The sequence below is a fragment of the Ambystoma mexicanum genome, chromosome 1q, assembly GCF_040938575.1.
Source record: "Ambystoma mexicanum isolate Mex_15411 chromosome 1q, UKY_AmexF1_1, whole genome shotgun sequence".
Taxonomy (NCBI): domain Eukaryota; kingdom Metazoa; phylum Chordata; class Amphibia; order Caudata; family Ambystomatidae; genus Ambystoma; species Ambystoma mexicanum.
In genome coordinates this window covers 606,355,468-606,376,887 of record NC_090922.1, presented here as the reverse complement: position 1 = coordinate 606,376,887, position 21,420 = coordinate 606,355,468, and the positions used below count along the sequence as shown (strand labels likewise).

The 21,420-nt window shown below is 42.1% G+C and overlaps 1 protein-coding gene across 1 annotated transcript in view; it reads right to left on the bottom strand.

The window, feature by feature from the left end:
• The window catches only part of PAPPA2 (pappalysin 2), a 1,097,660-nt gene that overhangs the window by 277,557 nt on the left and 798,683 nt on the right, over window positions 1-21,420 (bottom strand). The window contains exon 14 of the mRNA XM_069641146.1: window positions 1,826-1,991. Within this exon, the coding sequence (XP_069497247.1) occupies window positions 1,826-1,991 (166 nt within the window). The remainder of the gene's footprint in view (window positions 1-1,825; window positions 1,992-21,420) is intronic.

Below are 21,420 nucleotides of genomic sequence, written 5' to 3'. Positions count from 1 at the left end.
CGCACGCGTACTCGCACTATGACTACACGCACTATAAACACACACGCTTTGAACACTCGCGCTGGAACACACGCGCTATAGAAATCACGTAGCAGTCTTTTCTCGCGCATGCGTACTCGCACTATGACTACACGCGCAATGAACACACGCGCTTTGAACACTCGCGCTGGAACACACGCGCTATAGAAATCACGTAGCAGTCTTTTCTCGCGCACGCGTACACGCAGAATGAATTCACGCGCTGCAGTTTTCACGTAGCAGTCTTTTCTCGCGCTCGCGCACTTGCGCTACGATCTCACGTAACAGTTTAACATTGCTCGCGCGCGTTTAAAAATTAAACATTGAACTATAAACAGAGTAACATCAGTTCTTCTTGTGAATTTTCATTTACAATCTCCTAAAGTTTCTAATGAATCTGAGCAAAGATTTACATGTCCAAATAAAGTCACTTAGCTTGAGAATTCTTTCTTCTCCAAAAGAACTTCCAGAAACTCTCCTGCGAACCTGAATTCTTCTCCTGAACAACCCCGCATAAGTAGCCGCTCGACTGCCAGGATTTGAAAGTTCAAATCCACTAGGCCCAAGACTTCAGCAGGAGCAGCTACAGACACGTCCTCTCAGCTGGGGTTACGACGTTGAAAGGCAGATAGTGACAGTTTAGAACGTTCATTATTGTCCTGCAGTTCTCTCTAGCCAATCAAGGCTTCTATTGTAAAACTCCATCTTGCCTTGGGCCAGAGCCAGGAATCTGTATAGAAAGGTCAAGGCCAAATCCACACAGAAATAAAGGGAAATAATTAAAGGGAACCTAACAGTAATTAAAGGAAACCTGATGACAGTAATTAAGGAAACCTGACAGTTTTACACTTAGGCAGGGATAGTTAGATTTTCATTCTATCCCTTTACTGTCCTTCCACCACAGCCTTGTCTGTACATGTACCCTCCCTTTGGGTGCTAGTACATTGGTCCAGGTCCACATAGGCCTCTGGATTTCCTGATGAGCTTTAACCTACGTTTCCATACAGTGGTTTTGCCCTATTTTTGTGTTACAACTATTCAAGAGTAAGGGCCATACCCTTTTTACTCTCCCTCCCGCCCCCACGTTTTCCTTTTATGCATTTAAGGAGGAACAGCATACGTTCCAACACTGCCAATTTAGGGGGTACCCCTCACCCCAAATGCAAGGTAATGGCTTAAAACAATACTCTCTCCTATCACTCCAACATCTTCCCTTGTGTGTGTCCCAAACAATAGGGTATAATTCAGGGGTCTGCAACCTTTAGTTCTTCAGATTGTTTGGACTACTACTCACTTCAGTCTTATGCAACATATCAAATGTAAAGGGATTGTGGGAATCGTAGTACAGAACATCTGGAGCGCTTGGCTCATCAGAGGCTGCAGACCCCTGGAATATATCAACAAGAATTTGCAATAAAACACGGGTGGCATTGGAGAGCAGAGGTTTGTATTCCAGCAGAAAACTCCCATCTCCAGAAACAAATATTTGCAAAGTGTGGATGAAAGCCAAGGGCCGGTGGCGCTAGCCTTGTCCTGTCAGTCCTAGAACGGCCACTAGGACATCCCACCACTGCGATGAGAGCTCATGCAGCCACTGCTAGGCCAACCTATGCTCCAGAAATGTTTATTTTTTTATTTATTGTATTGTTTATAGCGCAGGCCTAGCTCTAGAGCAGCAGAGCGCTGTACAGAGTGTGGGTAGCCAGCATTTGGGCTGGCATCTTTTAACAGCAGCGCAGAGGTCTGTGCATCCATTGGAATTAGTCCAATGGACCCAGTGATTTTTTGAAAGGTATGTAATGGTCACCTGAACGCTGCTCTGTTCCGGGCCTCCTCTGGCACTGAAGGCGAAGCCCCTATGACAGACAACAGTGCACTTGACATGTCCGGGGTTACTCGGGGTACAGGTAACGTTTGCATGGCTGATCTTGTGGGGCAGACAGGTGCTTTCAGCGCATGATCGGTGCAGACAACTGCAAGACAGGAAAAGAATGAGGTCAAATAGAGATTTCAATCATTCCCAGGAAAACATTATACTTCCCAGGATATCAAGGGAATCATTCATATAAACCTTCACTTTAACATCACTAAATACCTTTCTGGTATGCCCAAGCGTACGGCAGTAAATATGTTTTAAAAGATAAAGATGAAGACAAATTTGAGAGAAGGCAACATATATAGTGCGCTTATTGACAGTCATTCGTTCCACTTTTGATTTTACAGAATTTATTTTTAATTCATCTTAAAGTAAATACAATATTAAAAAGGACATACATTTGGTATAGAATGATCATCTTATCATTTTGCAGGTGCAGCATGACTATTGATGACTGGACAGGCTATTTAAGAAACAATGAGGGCTGCATAATGTTACAGAATTCCTACACCTAGCAACCACGATGAATGGAACAAATAAAGCAAAACGCGAGGAAGGGGCGCCATGGGACAGTTATTTGATTGTTTTAGGGGAGCGAGCAAAGCATAAGTCATAGCATCATTTGTGGTTCCCAGGTCTCAATAAAGGTCTCTTTATCAACTCTGGAGAAACAGACTATCCAACCCAACACAAGACCTAAAACTACCTCTGGCTCAAGCAAAGGCTGGATTGGCCAAAGCAGAGGTTGAATTTGAAGCCTATAGCTTATTTTAAAATCTCTAACCATTCCCAGTGGCATCTGGGGATTATTTTGTAACTGGACAGGTGTAGGTACTTGTGCCAAATACGTGGGAGCGACAAGAGCACAGAGAGGGAGCCCAAATGAACAAAGAAGGGCTATGAGGGGGCAGGGGGTTCTTCTCCAAAATGTTCTTTAAAGTAATGCGGTAACATGATGCATTTTAATTCACTTACTGTAAAAATTGTGTAACAGCCCACACCGTTTGAAATAGGTTTTTATATGATAGTTATGAAAAGATAAACAATAGATGCAAGTCAACAACAGTGCACAGGAGCATTTTCCAACACATTTTCATGATGCCATATTCGAGGAGGAACAACATGCACTTGCAGGCTGCAACGATATATATTCCAGTATTACCATAAAGGAACCGCCACCCAATAAAAAATGTCCTGCCACAAAAAGAAAGTATATCCAGACTGGCTATACCAATGTTCGCCAATATGCAATGTAATCACACTTATTTCTGCTTTTATCCTTGATGCCCAGTACAAAAATGCCATGCCACACTAACAATATATGGGAAGACTAGCCACATAATAACAGTCATCAAGTTTGCTTTAACCTTAATGGCCAGCAAAAATGCTATGTCAGAGTAAGAAAATAAATGCAGACTGACACCACCAATGAAGGACATTCTAGCCACATAATAACATTCATCATCTTTTTTTTGTCCGTGATGAGGAGTAAAAAATGCCATCCTCATCATGAAAGTAGATGCAGACTGCCACTACTAAATCTAGACTAGTCTACCTGTGTAATAACACTTACCATGTTTGGTTTACACTTCATGCCAAGTAAAAAATAATGCCATGCCACATTAAGAAAATATTTGCAGACTGGTGGTACTAATGTAGATCACTGGATCACATTCAGGGAGGCATTTAGACTTCAAAATTTTTCCCGAAGTGTTATTCAAAACAATGTTTTTAGCACACAAAAACACTTATTGGGGTCCACCTTTTCAGTGTGGAGGCTGATCCTTATGTTGGTACCATTTAATGGGTGACCTCAGAGGATGGATTTCACAGAAGATTCCTCATAATGTATGGGGGCTCCTGTCCTTAGGCATGGGGTGCCTGGGGCTGTTGTCCATTTCAGAGACGATTGTGTGATTTCATAAAAACTTGGGGCCACATTTCAGTGAGGAACTATTTTTACTTTTTATTCGACCTTCATAAGAAGTGTGTGGTCCCTGAGTTATACGTCACTCGGTAGTATTTCAAGAGTGAGGTTTTTGTAGGAGAAATTTAAACTTTAAAAGCAACGAACTTCGTCCATAGTGCAGAGTTATATGGTGTTGTTCACAGGGTATCCCGAGTTGGTTTTTGGAATATCCTTAGTTAAAAAGTGGTCGACCGGTTTCGATGAATTTAATTGATCATCTTCTTCAGGACCTTGATTTTGGCTTGTCTCTAGGAGATCAGGGGTATGGAAGGGGCACCGTCATCCCTTTTACCTAAGAGAAATCAAACCGAAATGGGTTTTAAATCTTGAGGTCACAGTGGTTCTTGAAGTTTTATTCTGTGGTATTTTCTATTAACTTAATACAATTAAATTGATATGCTAGCATTTTTTGACAGTCATTTGGCTATTTAGGCTAAAATGGACATAGAAGGCAGCTGGTGATTACCTCATATATAGTAACTGACAGCCGGGTCTTTTTTGTCATGCGTGACTCCAGTCCTGTAAGACATTAACAAGGTGTTTTTTATAAGACAAAAGCCTACGTGAGGCTGTATCATAAATGAGTCGTAATACAATTATAGGAGTGTCTAGTACCGTCTGATTTGGGGTTGACAGACGAAGCGCTGGTGTGCATTCATATCTCTGTGTTTACTTCCAAATGCGGTTCGCGGTATAGTGCGGGGAAACCCTTTGTTCTAAGAAGCGCCACTTTCTTGTAAAGAGGTGCTGTCCCAGTACCAGGCGCTTATGCCGTGTGGGAATACATCTGCCCACATTCATGCATCTGCCCACATAAAGACTCTACATGAAAAACATGTACATGCGCGGTGAATAGGTCTACATCCCAGTCCAAGATACCGGTCGCGGGCGCGGCTGGTATCCCAATAATAGTTCGCGGTCATGCGCGAGTGATCTTAATTCTGAAAGGGCCACGAGTGTTGACGCGTAAATCGCGTTCGACTTGGAATTCACTCACCGTATGGCACAAATGCTTGCTGGTGTCTGTGAGACGCCGAAGGAGTTGTTCAGTTTTAGCAACCGTTGCCCAGCAACGGCGGCATTTATACGTTGGCCGTTTTTGCTGTTGATGATCCTCATTTTTGGGGGCCATCTTAGAGTGACTAGAGTTACATTTAAGGGGTATGCATTTTTGCACGGGCGGTTTAAGTGCGGGCTGCAAAGTAGCTGATGCAGTAGCCTTACTTTCTTATGACTCCTGTATTCATTATGGCAATCCTTTTTTTTAAAAAAATATATATACAGTGGTCTCATTCCCTTATTAGTTTTTAGAAGGGGGGAAAAAAGCAAAGACAGTTTGTTATTCTAAGCAATATCCAAATTGTATTTTTGCCACCTACATATGTATTCGCCTTCTGTCTTCATCAAGGATGCTGGGCAGGGGACTAGGCGTAATTGCGATTCCTTATTTTGCGTGGCTTGGTGATTGAGTTATGTATAGGGGCGGGCGCAGGGCGGGGCCTCAGCACTACTTGACTGCGGAGAGGAGGTTCCACATATGTAGGGGGTGTACATTATCGTTTCTCAGGTGTATCCCCAATAAGCGGAATCCCATATTGAGTTTCTTGTCATGCTTCTTCGTCTCTTTTTTGAACAATATCTTCATTTCATTAGGGCCAGGCTGTTCCACTGGATTTCTTCATTGAGTCCATTTTTCTCTGTATTGAGTCTAAAAATCCAGAGTTGTTCTCGTTTCAGGAGCATTTTTCCGAAATCCCCTCCCCTTCTGGGTGGGGTTAGTTTTTCCAAGATGGTCCATGTGAAGTCTTCTTGTTTGTGACCTTTTTTCACGAAATGGTTCACAAGGGGGGCTGTCAGTTTTTTTGTACGAATACATGATTTGTGTTCAATAAGTCTAGTTTTTACTTCTCTCGTTGTCATGCCTACATATCGTAGGGTGCATGGGCACGTGATGAGGTAGATTACCCCTTTGGATTTGCAATTGGTGAAACTCCTCTGTTGCCATGGTGTGTGCCATCCGATCTCGATCGATTTGCTGCGTGTGGTTTGGGCGCACATTGAGCACCCTCCACATGGTGTGTGTCCCATTGGCTTGTTGGCTCCCCAGATAGTATTCTCCGACTCATTGTTGCTTGGTTCTCTCATAGTGTGGACCAGATTGTCCCTTAGATTTCTACGTCTTTTGATGGCAAAGGACGGTAGAGGCAAGGAGCTGGCGCCTGTATTTAGGATGGGCCAAAGTTTTTTTATTTCTCTTTTGATGCGGTTGAACATGGGGGAATAACTCATTACTGCTGTTATTTCTTCTCTTTTTTCATCTTTTTTGTGTTGTTGGAGAGTAATTTCTCTCGGTATATTTCTTGCCCTTTTGTATGTGTCATTAATGATTCTTTTCGGATAGCCTCTTTTTTTCAGTTGTTTCTTGAGAGCTGCAGATTGTTCTTTGAAATCTTCCAATCTTGTACATGTCCTGCGGTACCGGAGGAATTGTCCAAATGGGAGATTATCCCTCAGGGCTTTCGGGTGATAGCTGTTGTATTGTAGTAGTGAATTCCTATCAGTGTCTTTTTTGTAGACCCGTGCCAGCAGTTCATTTCCTTGGTTTTTGATATGAAGGTCCAGGAAGTGTGTCTCTGTTCTGTTGGCCTCAATGGTGAATCTCAAGTGTGCATTACAGTTGTTCAGCCACTGGTGGAAGGCTGTGAGTTCTTGTTCAGACCCTTCAAATATCATGAGGACATCGTCGATGTACCTTTTCCAGACCTTTATTTTGTCCCGATAGGGATTTGTGTCTTCATATACGAATTCCTTTTCAAAATGTTCAACATAGAGATTAGCCAAACTAGGCGCAAAAGTTGCGCCCATTGCTGTCCCGGAAATCTGCTGAAAGAATACGTTTTCCAGAATGAAAAAGTTTCTAGTTAGGGCTATTCTAGCAAGTTCTGTGATGAAGCCCACATGTCCTGGGGTTAGATACTAAATCTGCTCACTGCTCTCCCTTTTGATGGAACTAACCAATGGCTAGTAACAATGGACATCGAAGCACTCTATACCAGTATTCCTCAGCAGGAGACAGTGGAAATGGTAAGAAGAACCCTGACTAATGACCAGAGTCTAACCCCAGGACATGTGGGCTTCATCACAGAACTTGCTAGAATAGCCCTAACTAGAAACTTTTTCATTCTGGAAAACGTATTCTTTCAGCAGATTTCCGGGACAGCAATGGGCGCAACTTTTGCGCCTAGTTTGGCTAATCTCTATGTTGAACATTTTGAAAAGGAATTCGTATATGAAGACACAAATCCCTATCGGGACAAAATAAAGGTCTGGAAAAGGTACATCGACGATGTCCTCATGATATTTGAAGGGTCTGAACAAGAACTCACAGCCTTCCACCAGTGGCTGAACAACTGTAATGCACACTTGAGATTCACCATTGAGGCCAACAGAACAGAGACACACTTCCTGGACCTTCATATCAAAAACCAAGGAAATGAACTGCTGGCACGGGTCTACAAAAAAGACACTGATAGGAATTCACTACTACAATACAACAGCTATCACCCGAAAGCCCTGAGGGATAATCTCCCATTTGGACAATTCCTCCGGTACCGCAGGACATGTACAAGATTGGAAGATTTCAAAGAACAATCTGCAGCTCTCAAGAAACAACTGAAAAAAAGAGGCTATCCGAAAAGAATCATTAATGACACATACAAAAGGGCAAGAAATATACCGAGAGAAATTACTCTCCAACAACACAAAAAAGATGAAAAAAGAGAAGAAATAACAGCAGTAATGAGTTATTCCCCCATGTTCAACCGCATCAAAAGAGAAATAAAAAAACTTTGGCCCATCCTAAATACAGGCGCCAGCTCCTTGCCTCTACCGTCCTTTGCCATCAAAAGACGTAGAAATCTAAGGGACAGTCTGGTCCACACTATGAGAGAACCAAGCAACAATGAGTCGGAGAATACTATCTGGGGAGCCAACAAGCCAATGGGACACACACCATGTGGAGGGTGCTCAATGTGCGCCCAAACCACACGCAGCAAATCGATCGAGATCGGATGGCACACACCATGGCAACAGAGGAGTTTCACCAATTGCAAATCCAAAGGGGTAATCTACCTCATCACGTGCCCATGCACCCTACGATATGTAGGCATGACAACGAGAGAAGTAAAAACTAGACTTATTGAACACAAATCATGTATTCGTACAAAAAAACTGACAGCCCCCCTTGTGAACCATTTCGTGAAAAAAGGTCACAAACAAGAAGACTTCACATGGACCATCTTGGAAAAACTAACCCCACCCAGAAGGGGAGGGGATTTTGGAAAAATGCTCCTGAAACGAGAACAACTCTGGATTTTTAGACTCAATACAGAGAAAAATGGACTCAATGAAGAAATCCAGTGGAACAGCCTGGCCCTAATGAAATGAAGATATTGTTCAAAAAAGAGACGAAGAAGCATGACAAGAAACTCAATATGGGATTCCGCTTATTGGGGATACACCTGAGAAACGATAATGTACACCCCCTACATATGTGGAACCTCCTCTCCGCAGTCAAGTAGTGCTGAGGCCCCGCCCTGCGCCCGCCCCTATACATAACTCAATCACCAAGCCACGCAAAATAAGGAATCGCAATTACGCCTAGTCCCCTGCCCAGCATCCTTGATGAAGACAGAAGGCGAATACATATGTAGGTGGCAAAAATACAATTTGGATATTGCTTAGAATAACAAACTGTCTTTGCTTTTTTCCCCCCTTCTAAAAACTAATAAGGGAATGAGACCACTGTATATATATTTTTTTAAAAAAAAGGATTGCCATAATGAATACAGGAGTCATAAGAAAGTAAGGCTACTGCATCAGCTACTTTGCAGCCCGCACTTAAACCGCCCGTGCAAAAATGCATACCCCTTAAATGTAACTCTAGTCACTCTAAGATGGCCCCCAAAAATGAGGATCATCAACAGCAAAAACGGCCAACGTATAAATGCCGCCGTTGCTGGGCAACGGTTGCTAAAACTGAACAACTCCTTCGGCGTCTCACAGACACCAGCAAGCATTTGTGCCATACGGTGAGTGAATTCCAAGTCGAACGCGATTTACGCGTCAACACTCGTGGCCCTTTCAGAATTAAGATCACTCGCGCATGACCGCGAACTATTATTGGGATACCAGCCGCGCCCGCGACCGGTATCTTGGACTGGGATGTAGACCTATTCACCGCGCATGTACATGTTTTTCATGTAGAGTCTTTATGTGGGCAGATGCATGAATGTGGGCAGATGTATTCCCACACGGCATAAGCGCCTGGTACTGGGACAGCACCTCTTTACAAGAAAGTGGCGCTTCTTAGAACAAAGGGTTTCCCCGCACTATACCGCGAACCGCATTTGGAAGTAAACACAGAGATATGAATGCACACCAGCGCTTCGTCTGTCAACCCCAAATCAGACGGTACTAGACACTCCTATAATTGTATTACGACTCATTTATGATACAGCCTCACGTAGGCTTTTGTCTTATAAAAAACACCTTGTTAATGTCTTACAGGACTGGAGTCACGCATGACAAAAAAGACCCGGCTGTCAGTTACTATATATGAGGTAATCACCAGCTGCCTTCTATGTCCATTTTAGCCTAAATAGCCAAATGACTGTCAAAAAATGCTAGCATATCAATTTAATTGTATTAAGTTAATAGAAAATACCACAGAATAAAACTTCAAGAACCACTGTGACCTCAAGATTTAAAACCCATTTCGGTTTGATTTCTCTTAGGTAAAAGGGATGACGGTGCCCCTTCCATACCCCTGATCTCCTAGAGACAAGCCAAAATCAAGGTCCTGAAGAAGATGATCAATTAAATTCATCGAAACCGGTCGACCACTTTTTAACTAAGGATATTCCAAAAACCAACTCGGGATACCCTGTGAACAACACCATATAACTCTGCACTATGGACGAAGTTCGTTGCTTTTAAAGTTTAAATTTCTCCTACAAAAACCTCACTCTTGAAATACTACCGAGTGACGTATAACTCAGGGACCACACACTTCTTATGAAGGTCGAATAAAAAGTAAAAATAGTTCCTCACTGAAATGTGGCCCCAAGTTTTTATGAAATCACACAATCGTCTCTGAAATGGACAACAGCCCCAGGCACCCCATGCCTAAGGACAGGAGCCCCCATACATTATGAGGAATCTTCTGTGAAATCCATCCTCTGAGGTCACCCATTAAATGGTACCAACATAAGGATCAGCCTCCACACTGAAAAGGTGGACCCCAATAAGTGTTTTTGTGTGCTAAAAACTAATGTAGATCAGTTTGGTCATGTAATAACACTTAAAATGTTTGCTTTACCCTTGATGTACATTATTTGATCTTTACTGTGCATCAATGGCAACGGAAAACAAGAATTCCATGCTTCCAGCAGCTCCTACCCCTAAATTTAGTGCCCCAACTATCCCTAAACACATGCTCACACATGCTCACAAACACTTTCACCCATGCATTCATAGTTCATTCAGACAACTCTTGCATGCATGCATACATAAAAACAAACATACACCAACATATATGTACACTTGCACACTCATGTGAACACTTACCTTACCTGCTCAGCCCCTCAACACACGCCAAGAACTCCTCTCCTGTCAATCAGTGTGTTGCACTGTTAGCACAATAATGGGGGGCGGCATGGCCAGACTTTTAACACCGTCCGTCCTCTAATTTCTTGAGAAGCCCAAAGGACTCTGTATAAAAGACAAGCATAGCGGGCGATGCACCCCTGGTCTGAGGCTGGCAGCACAGTCCCTTATGCAGCTAAAGCACACTTTGCTGCCTGTTACTGAGGATAATCTAGAGCTTCTCAATACAAGCAAACACAACTAAGAAGCTCAGTTGTGTGAGACTATCCTTAACTCTTCTATCCTGTTTACATATTTTTATTATTATTAGTTGAACAAATTAAAATGGTGTGCAGAAGCAGGTATACCATTATTGAACATTAAATGATCTGAAAAATTACAAACCAAAAGAACAGTTGATCACGAACATGTTGATCACGTCAGGATCAATAACCTTATTGAAATTGTATAATAAATGAGACACAAACAGGGGAGGACAGAGACACATGGACATGATGGAAAGCAAAAGGAAAAGAGAGGGTAGGGATAGAATACCAACAAGCTAATAAAATGTAATTGTAAGTGCTAAAATACTGAACAAAAATATTCATGTTTTAATTAAGCTTATGCAAATCATCCAATGAAGAGGCATGGCATTTTTCTATTCGGTGGGTAGGCAGATAGAGTTCCACCAGATATTATACAATAGGTTGGTTGCATTTTTCCAATTATATGCAATATTCTGAAAAGCAATGTATATGACCAAATTAAACAAGGAAGGGGAATCAATCTGACTTATAGTTGGATTAACAATAGATCCAATCATTAGGTTAACAAGTGTTAGGGGTTCTGATATGTGAAATATTGATTTCAACTGTGACCAAATCAAAGACCAAAAAGCATGCACATGTTTACATTTGAAGATTAAATGAATAAAGTCTGCATTAGCCTCAGTACAAGACCAACGGCCGTTAGGTACATTGTCTAAAGCTTTGGCAATACGTAAACGAGTAAGAAAAGTGTGATGAAAAATGAAAAAAAACGGGTGTGGGTAACATTGGCGGCAATAGATGTTGAATGACAAATTTTCCATATTTTAGTCCAGTGGTCCGGGGTAGGTTGTAAGTCCCAGTCAATTTCCCACTGTCTGACAGTACTCGTGTTGAGTGAGTTGGGAGAAGGGGATCATTCAGAAATGTATAAAGTTTGGAAGCATTAATTGAGGGACTGCTAATCAAGAAATACAAAAGGGGTGATGGGGAGTTTTGGTTGAGAGTGGGCATGAATTTATTAATAGATTTAATGAGGGATGTGTGAAAGGGAAGATCTGAGGTAGGGATTTTGTATTGTAAACATAACTGTGGAAAGGGGATTACTTCGGAGTTATGATATAGTTGTTTGAACTTTGATGCCAGATGAATACCATCTATAGATAGTGATGAGATTGGATTTGGTGGAGTTTTGTTGATTGGACCAGAGAAAAAGGTTGTCAGGCTTGATTTTAGTGAAATACTTAGGAAGAAGCTTATTCCAGATGGTTTAAAAGTGTAATAATGGGAAGGAACTAATGTTGGGCCATGTAGAGATCATTAAGAAATGGGAGAGGGAAAAGGGAGAAATAAGACTAGCTTCAATATTAACCCAAGGCGGCGCACTATCAAGGTGAGGTTCATAATGTTTAAAGATAGTTGTTTTAGAACAAAAGCTTAATGATATAGTTGAAAGTTAGGGGATTTAACTCCTCCTGAGGATTTGGGAAGTCTTAATCTATTAATGGCAATACATGGTACTTTATGATTCCATAAGAATTTAAGGAAGGGAGTCAAGATTTTGGAATAAAGAGGCATGGATAACAGTAGCGATCATGGATAATGAATACAGGATAATGGGGCAGATCATCATTTTAATAGCATTGAGACATCCCCACCAGCATAAGAAAAGAGAAGACCATTTTGAAGTCATTTCTGTTACTTTTTCGATGAGAAGTTCAGTGGTTAGATGAATAGTATTGTGAATATCTTTGGTAACTAGAAGCCCTAAATATTTAATATGAGAGGGCTGCCATGACAGTCCAGATAAAGGAGTATTGGAGAGATTATAAGAATTAGTGAGAGTGAGAGGCATAATTTCAGACTTATCAAAATTCAATTTGTATCCGAAGAGTAAGGAAAAGTTATTTATATTAGATATTAAATGTTAGAGGAGGTGGAGTTAGAAAGGTAGAGTAAAATGTAATCTGCATAAGCAGATCATTTAGTTTCAATATTGTTTATGCAAATGTCTTTGATATTAGTGTTCGTTCTAATATTTTGAAGAAGGGGTTCTAAAGCGAGATTGAAAAGAAGAGGAGATAAAGGAAAACCTTGACAAGTTCCTCTTTGTATTTGAAAAGAAGATGAGAGGGAATTATTTATAAGGATACAGGTGGTGGGAGAAGAGTAAATAATGTTGATAAGATTGATGAAATGAGGAGGGAGGCCATGCCAAGATTACGATTGGAACATGAAAGGCCAGGAAACACGGCAAGGGCAAGAAGGGCTAGAGGGTCTAGAGAATTTTGTGAATGAGAAAGTATGTTAAATAACAGCCTGGAGTTAGATGAAGTGTAATGATTGTTGATAAAACCAGATTGATCAGGGTGTATGAGCTTGGGAATGTGTGATTCAAAATGTTTTGTGAGGATCTTAGCAAAACATTTTGAGTGAGAGTTTATAAGAGGGATGGATCTGTAGTTTTTAATTGAGTTCTTTGTCAGGATTGGGAAACAGAACAAAAAGACCCTCACCAAAAGAGCCAGGGCTTTGACCTATTTCAGCAAAGTAGGAATATTAATCTAAAAGTTTTGGTGAAATGCAATCAATGAAAGTTTTATAAAAGTCTGCGGTGAACTCATTGGGGCCCGGGGCTTTATTATTTTTTAGATCGAGAATGGCTTGTTTACTTTCAGTAAGGGAGATAGGAGCATTAAGGGGAGATAGGTCAATCGGATTGTGGGGATTTACTTTTTTATTTGTTTCCAAGAAAGAAGAAATATCCAAATTGTTAATAGAGGGATCAGAGGTATAAAGATTGGAGTCGAAGTCAAGAAAGGCATCATTAATATCTTTTGGTATGGTTAATCTGCTGCCATCAGAAGAGAGGATTTGGGTGATGAGGGATTTTTTTTTTAAGTAAGAGGCTAGCATTTTACCAGCTTTGTTGGATCCACAGTGGAGTTTCATTCTGGATTTCAATAATGAATTAGCGTCTCTATCAGTGCAGATTTTTTTGTATTCAATGTGTTTAGCCATAAGTACTTTCATGGTGGTAGGATCCGGGTTAGCGTAGTTGGATTGTTCAAGTTGTTTAATTGACGTTAAGATGTTGTTATGAATGAGATCAGATTGTCTTTTTTTGATGGCAACAAATTGTATTATAAAGCCACAAAGAGTAGCTTTGAAGGCGTCCCAGTTATTGTTAAAGGAGGTGTGCTCCGGACGATCGTTGAGAAATAATTCTTTAATAAAATAATTTGCTTTTTCAATGAATAATTTATCTTTAAGTAGGAACAAATTAAATGTCCACCTGGGAGAACGTTTATTAATGGGTAGCCAATCGAGGGTGGTGTATACAGGTGCATGATCAGAAATAGTAATGGGACCAATATCTGAGTGCAAAATGGTGGAAGTTAGAGAGGAGTTAACAAAGATATAGGGCCTCATTACGACCCTGGCGATAGCCGTGCCCTTATTACGGGCACGGCTGTTGCTGGTAATTGCCCTTTTCTGGGACCCGGTAAAAAATGTATCCCCATTCCCATTTGAGCCCCATAGAGTTCAATGGGAAAGGAGAGGATGTTAATGATGGGCCCGTTTTTAGCATCCTGGACTGCTAGCGGGACCCGCTAAGGACGCTTGGTCTGACCAGGCGTTCCTTAGAAGGTCCCGCAGCAGTCCTCGTAATAGGGCAGCCCGTAATGAACGGTGCTGGTCCCGTACTGGCACCGTTCATTACGGGACCGCCAGGTTCCTAATGAGGCCCATAGTCTAACCTGGAAATGGATTGATGGGGGAGGGGAATAGAATGTTAAATCTTTGGTATCAGGATGGCAGAATCGCCAGGAATCAACTAGGTTTAGATTTTGTAACAATTTTAGAAAACTGTTTCAAGATTTGGAGTTACTAAAGTTAGAGGAAGATTTTCGATCAAGGGCAAAGTCAAGGATCTGGTTCATATCACCACAAAAAATGAGTTTATCAGGGCTCTTTTGTGAGAGCTTAGTGATGAAATTATACCAGAAAGGGGGTTGGGAGCATTAGGACCATATACATGTAACAGGTAACAGGTAAATTATTGATGTTGATCATGATTGTTGATGATTGCATCGTCCTTCAGGGTCTTTATCTTCATCAATTAATCAGACATTCAGATGCTTATTTATCAAAACAGAAACTCCTCTTTTCTTATCTAGTGCATTTGAATAAAGTGTATGACTAATCCAAGGGGCCCTAATCCTGAGGTTTTCACTATCTGAACTCAAATGAGTTTCTTGGGGACATATGGTATCAGGTTTTTGCTTAACAAGTTGAGATAAAACCTTACTATGCTTAATAGAATGTCCAAATGCTTTAACATTCCATGAAATGAATTTAATAGACATTTGTAAATAAGTAAAGGATAATGGCTAAAGTAGGGTAAAATGTATACAAAAGCAAAACATTCATAAGCTGCAGTGCATAAAACATTAAGTATTTTAAGGCATTTATGGAATAAAAAGTACCAAATACATTATTAAAATTGGAGTAAAAGGAGTAACACAAATTGAGGGGGCGACGACAATAGAGGAGAGAACATATAAGAATGAAGAGGTGGGATAAGAAGGGATGTATTAGAATAAGTAATGACATAATGGTAAAGGTGAGATTAGCTAGAAAGAAAGTGTGTAAGAGTATGATGGGGAAGCAGAGTGCAGAGACGGAGTACGCATAGGCTAGTAGAAGCAAAGAGCAGGAAGAGAGAGTCATAGCCAAAGTTGTATGAGTATGAACATATTGAATAATTAATAATAACTAAGAAGTAACAAGGCCAAAACATTTAGTAGGTAATAAATTACATGTTGGTAAAGGCGACAATGAAGCTTAAAAAACATATTTTGAGTAATTCAAGTCTGTAAATTAGCGAGAGATGGATCAATTGATTTAATGGGAGATCTTGATTTGTCCCTGAGATGAGTTGAGGTGGATGGTGCGTCAAGTGGAATAGAGGATGTTGACCTGCTGCGTTTAGTTGTGAATTTGATATGTTGATTCTTGGGTATTCTGAAAGTTGGCGAAAGAAGAGGAGGATCCGATTTGTGGGTGGTGACCAAAGGGATCTGGGGGGGAGGGGTAATATCCATTGGTGTCATTTGTAAGGCTTGAAGAAAATTATGAAGATGGTTTGGGTCTATGAATTCTTTAGTGGGGCCGTCAGGGATGGTAATAATCATTTTAGCTGGGTCTAACACATCATACCTGATGTTAAGTGTTTTCAGGAGAGGTCTCATCCAGGAATCTTTTCCTTTTGACTTGGGTGATTCTGGATAAACATTCTGTTGCTCTGGAAGAGGATGGGGAGCTTTTCCTGGCAGCTAGTAGGATTAGACGTGCTTACTGATGTCTAAGGAACCACGTAATGAACAGTCTAGGCGAGGAGTTGTTGTTGGAGAACCGGGGTCTGATTCTGTGAGCACGTTGCAATTCTAGTGGAGGTGAATAGGTGATCCCTAGTGTTGAGGGGATCCAATTAGTAAGAAAACGGATGGGGTCATCTCCTTTGATTTTTTCAGGGATTCCGTAAAAACGAAGATTAAGTGACTTCATTTTCCAGTTGCGCAAGTCTTCCTTGCATGTTCCGGAAACCCTCAACTCTCTCACTTTTAAATTCTTTAATCTTTTCTTGTATGGAGGAGGAGCGGGAATCCAACGAGGAAATGGAGGATCGTATATTGCCAAGTTCCTCTAGGATTTTCTCCATACAGGCGTTAAATGGTGCGTTGTCAGACGATGTCATAATTTTAGTGAGATCAGCCATTATAATAGATTAAGTTGACTTGGAATTATGAAGTCTGAAGAAAGTGTGCTCAAATAGGTGCTTAAAGTATAAACCGTAGGCAAAAATTGGTTTGAAGGGACTGAGGATATAAATAAAGAAAAAGAGAAAACAAATACCTCACAATACTTGTGGCAAGATTTATATTTACTGGAATCTTATAAGGGAAAGAGCAAGTTACCCTAAGAATATTGTCGTAGTTGACAATGAGACAGGCAAGTAGCAGTACCAACATTTACCAAGAAACGACATCTATTTGTTTAGCTATGGGGTGTATATGCTTATGATTCCAAAAGATAAAATTATTCTTCTTATGTCCACTTGTGTTTCTCAATAAATAGGGCTTCCAGTGACAATGTGAATGAAATATAGCAAGTTGCTCCAAATAACTCTTATGGAACACAGGGAATGAGTGGAAAAAAAGACAAAAAAGTTATAATGAGGTGCTGTGCATCTGTGTTTTAAGAGAAATTTAAAATGGAACCATAGCAATAATTGGTATTTTTTGGTAACTATTACATCAGGATTTAATTGTATTAAACCTTAATAGTACTCAAATGAGTATATTTCGTTTTAGTTTTGATTCTTGTGAGAGCAAGAATGGGCAGAAAACTCCTGAATATGGAAAAGACTTACTGGCTTTGTGGTGGTAAGGGTGTGCTTCCCAACACGAGCGGGAGACCTTAAGTGAGTATGCTCGTTAGCTGACAGGACGCATCGGAAACATTTATGATGCGAGGCCTCGCCCACCAACACACCCGAGCAGTTCGCAAAAGGTTCACCGGCAGAGTCAGCTGAAGTGCAGGCAGAAGACTCCACAGGGAGGAACGAGGAGATCCACTGCCAAAAGGCGTTGCACGGATAAGGTCTAGGAACAAGCAACCATCATAAACGCTCCGAAAGTACAAGCGGATTTTCTGAGGTGAGTCGGCACCATAATATACATGACAGGAATCGATGAATATAGAAGCTTAGAGTTGTTCAGAAGCGCGGTGGGTGCGCGAAAGCCGTAGACAAATGTTGTATCATCGTATTACCTCAATATAAGTATTTTAGAAAGAGAAAGATAACTTTTAGCATGTAAAAATTCTCCTCTGCTCCTGGAGCTCCAGAACTATGCAGCTATCTCCGTTGGCGCTTGGCCACGCCGCCTCCTTCACTCTTCTTTGATGACATTCTTTTTGAGTGTGCACAAATTAGGAATAGCATGCAAACAGTATACGCTTAGCAATGTGCAGACCCTTGTTTCTGGGCCTGAACTTGGCAAGGGGTGCCTACATCGCTTCCACCGACCAGCGATTATTTCCATGGTAACCACCACTCGCACCCACCAGGCCAGCTGTATAGGGAGGGGCGCTGCACCTGTAAAATAAAATTGACGATAACAGGAGATGGGCTATGCCCTGAGTTATCACCTTATTTATCGGACACAGACACCAAAGTGGATTTTATAGGGATCCCAACAGGACCCCTACTTATTTAAAAATGATGTATTCCCATATTAAACATTATATTCCTAGTTCCCTTATACATATACACTTAAATACATTACACGGCCCCCGGTAGCGGGCGTGTAGTTATGGTTAAGTTGCTAAACTCATAGGAAGAGCACTTTTTCAGCATCTTATGCCTTCGCCCCCCAGGAGGAATCCTCACCAAACTTTGCAAAATAAGTATATGGCCGTATCTGAATTTTTTTGCCCAGTTGGGTGATGTTTCGTGCAAGGGGAGCAAAGTGATAGGTGGGGTCCCAAAATGTTCTTTTTTCCCATAGACTGAATGGGGGAAAACTTTGCGCACGGCTAAAAGCCCGAACGGCACGGCAGATTTTCACCGAATTTGCGGCAGGAGCGGGGGCTTGGGTCAGAAAGCAGACCAGTACTTTTGTTGCAAACGACTGAAATGTACGTCTCTAAAAATGTGTGATATCTGGGACCACTCCGCTGACCCATTTCCCTGTTCGCTCAGCGGACCGAAGTGTCATTGGCTTGTGGTACGGTATGCTGTCAGAGAACTTTGGACACGGCCGGTGGTTGGCTGGAGGGAAGCGTGCTGTGCATCAACAATCTTTGAAAAATGCTGCCATGGTGTCTCGGAAGACAGTGCGCCGACGGAAGGGTCTGCAAAATATACAGTACACCATGTGTTGGCCGCAACAAGGGAGGGAAAAGGTAGAGGAGTGAGAAGTTGTTAATATGCCATATGTAAATAGATGGAAGAAGACGGAGGAGTGGCTGCAGTATTGGCGCGTATTGCGCCAATTCACGGGTACCTAGACAGCCGACAACTGTGTGTGGTGATTTGAGACAGCTGTAGTAATGGCACGATAGCTTCTGCCACGACCTGTTTGCAACAACCTCTTTCCATGTTGAGTGGTGGCAGGTGAATTTCAGAAGGGGAGTGAATTTCACATGGCATAGGGTGGGTGGGAACGCGGGTGCCTGTGCTATGCGGATGGATTGCAGTAGTTGGGGACATGGTGGCATGCATGGGTGCATGAAGTTGCGGTGGGTCTGTTGAAGGATTAGACTATTGGGTGCATGGCAAAAGGCGGTAGGCCGGAGCCTATGCTCTGAAGAGCCTAAGGCTTGAGCACAACCACGGCAGCAATGCATTGTTGACTGTGCATCCATTAGATGGTGGTGACTTGTACAGAATGGGTGTGGAGCATATTTCAGATGCAATGAAGCAGCAGAAGAGACTTTTTGATGTGTGGTTGGATATGCTCAGTGAAAAGTTACGCAGTGTCGTGCGTATGTGCATAGTGCTACTTAGTGAAATGCTGGCATGAATGGTTGCATTACGGTGCGGGGAATGTGTACAAGGAGTACAGGCACTGCAGCAATCCAGGTTTGACAGTGCATTAGGCACAAGGTGCTGATGTTTGGAGAATGGGTGTGGATCACATTGTAGACGTGCTACAACAGCACAAGTGAGTTGCAAAGGGTGTATTGTGCGTTCCATGGTTGTGGTGATAGTTACAACATGCTACAGTATTTGGTGTACGGCAGGAGATGGTGCAGTGAGAAGAGTTGTAGTGTGGCCACAGGGCGCAGTGTTTATGTAATGTGAGTATGGAAGAGGGTATGGTTGAAGTGCAGCTTATATGTGCTTGGTTACTGTGCTGTGTGCAGATTTATTTGTGGTGGGTTTGTTGAAGGATTAGACTATTGGGTGCATGGCTGAAGGCCGTAGGCTGGAGCCCATGTACTAAAGAGCTTAGGGCTTCAGCTCACCCACTGCAGCAATGCATGTCTGACTTTTCATCCGGTAGAGGGGGGTGCTTGCATAGTGTGGAGTGTGCAAATTGGTTGGAGTAAGGCCAATGTTGCGAACAGTATGTGGGTAGGTTGCCAGTGAGACAATACTTTGTGAATGGAAGTGAGTACGGCTGTAGTATGCGAATGAAAGTGCACAGGGGTGCAGGAGACAGTGCTTTATTTGTACATTATGGTAATTGTTGCAGTTATTTCCTGCATAGCTCCATGGTGGTGTGCAGCTTGGTTAGGAGTGCTGGTGCCAGTGCTGTGCATGTGGATTGTCGTAGTTGATGACATGGTGACATGTATGGTGGTATTACATTGCGGTGAGTGTGTGCAAGGCCTAGACTATTGGGTGCATGGCCGAAGGCAGTACACTGTAGGCAATGCAATCAAGAGCCTAGGCCTTGAGCTTACCCACTGCAGCAATGCATGTCTTATTCTGTATTCATAGGCCATGCACTCAAGAGCCTAGGTCTTCAGCACAACCACAGTACTAATGCATTGTTGACTCTGCATCCGTTAGAGGGTGATGACTTGTACAGAATGGGTGTGGAGCATATTTCAGACGCAATTGAGCAGCAGAAGAGGGATGTGTGTATGTTTGGTTTGCAGGTGAGGTGACAGTTAGAACGTGGTAAAGTGTTTGATGTGTGGTTGGAGATGCTGCAGTGAAAAGGCACGCAGTGTGGCCACTGGGTGCAGTGTTTGCATATTGTTAGTATAGTAGAGGGTATGGTTGAATGGCAGATTATATGTGCTTGGATATTGTGCTGTGTGAGGATTGTTTGTAGTATGGCCAATGTTGTGAGGATTTTGTGGTTAGGTTGGCAGTGACACAAAACTTTCGGAGTGGAAGTGGGTAAGACAATAGTATGTGAATGAAAGGGCATAGGAGTGCCTGAGACAGTGTAATGTGTGTACATTATGGTAACTGTTGCATTTAACGCTGTGCATATGCATTGCGGCATGGAGGTTGGGTAGGAGTGTTGGTGCCAGTGGTTGCATTATGGTGGGTAAAATGTGTATGAATCACACACACTGCAGCAATGCAGGTTTGACAGTGCATTGGGCACAGGTTGGTGATGTTTGGTTGAGTGGGTGTGGAGCCCTTTGTAGACATGCTAGATCAGCACAAGTGGTTGCCAAGCGTGTATTGTGGGTTCCATGGTTTTGGTGATAGATGGACATGCTACAGTATTTGGTGTACGTCAGGAGATATTGCAGTGAGAAGATGTGTAGTGTGGACACAGGGTGCTGTGTTTATGTAATGTGAGTATGGAAGAGGGTATGGTTGAAGGGCATCTTATATGTGCTTGGTTACAGTGCTGTCTGCAGATTTATTGAAGTAGGCCCAATGTTGTGAAGTTGTTGTGCATAGGTTGCCAGTGACACAATAATTTTTGAATGGCAGTGGGTACGGTTGGTGCAGGCCGTGGTATGTTTGTGAATCCTGCTAAATGTGACACTTTTTGGTGATTGGGTGTTTCATGGTGTGGAGGAGTTGGGTAGAAGTGGTGTTATGTATGTTACATCTGTGCATGTTTGTGGGAACGTGTAATAAGAGTTTGTAATGGTAAATA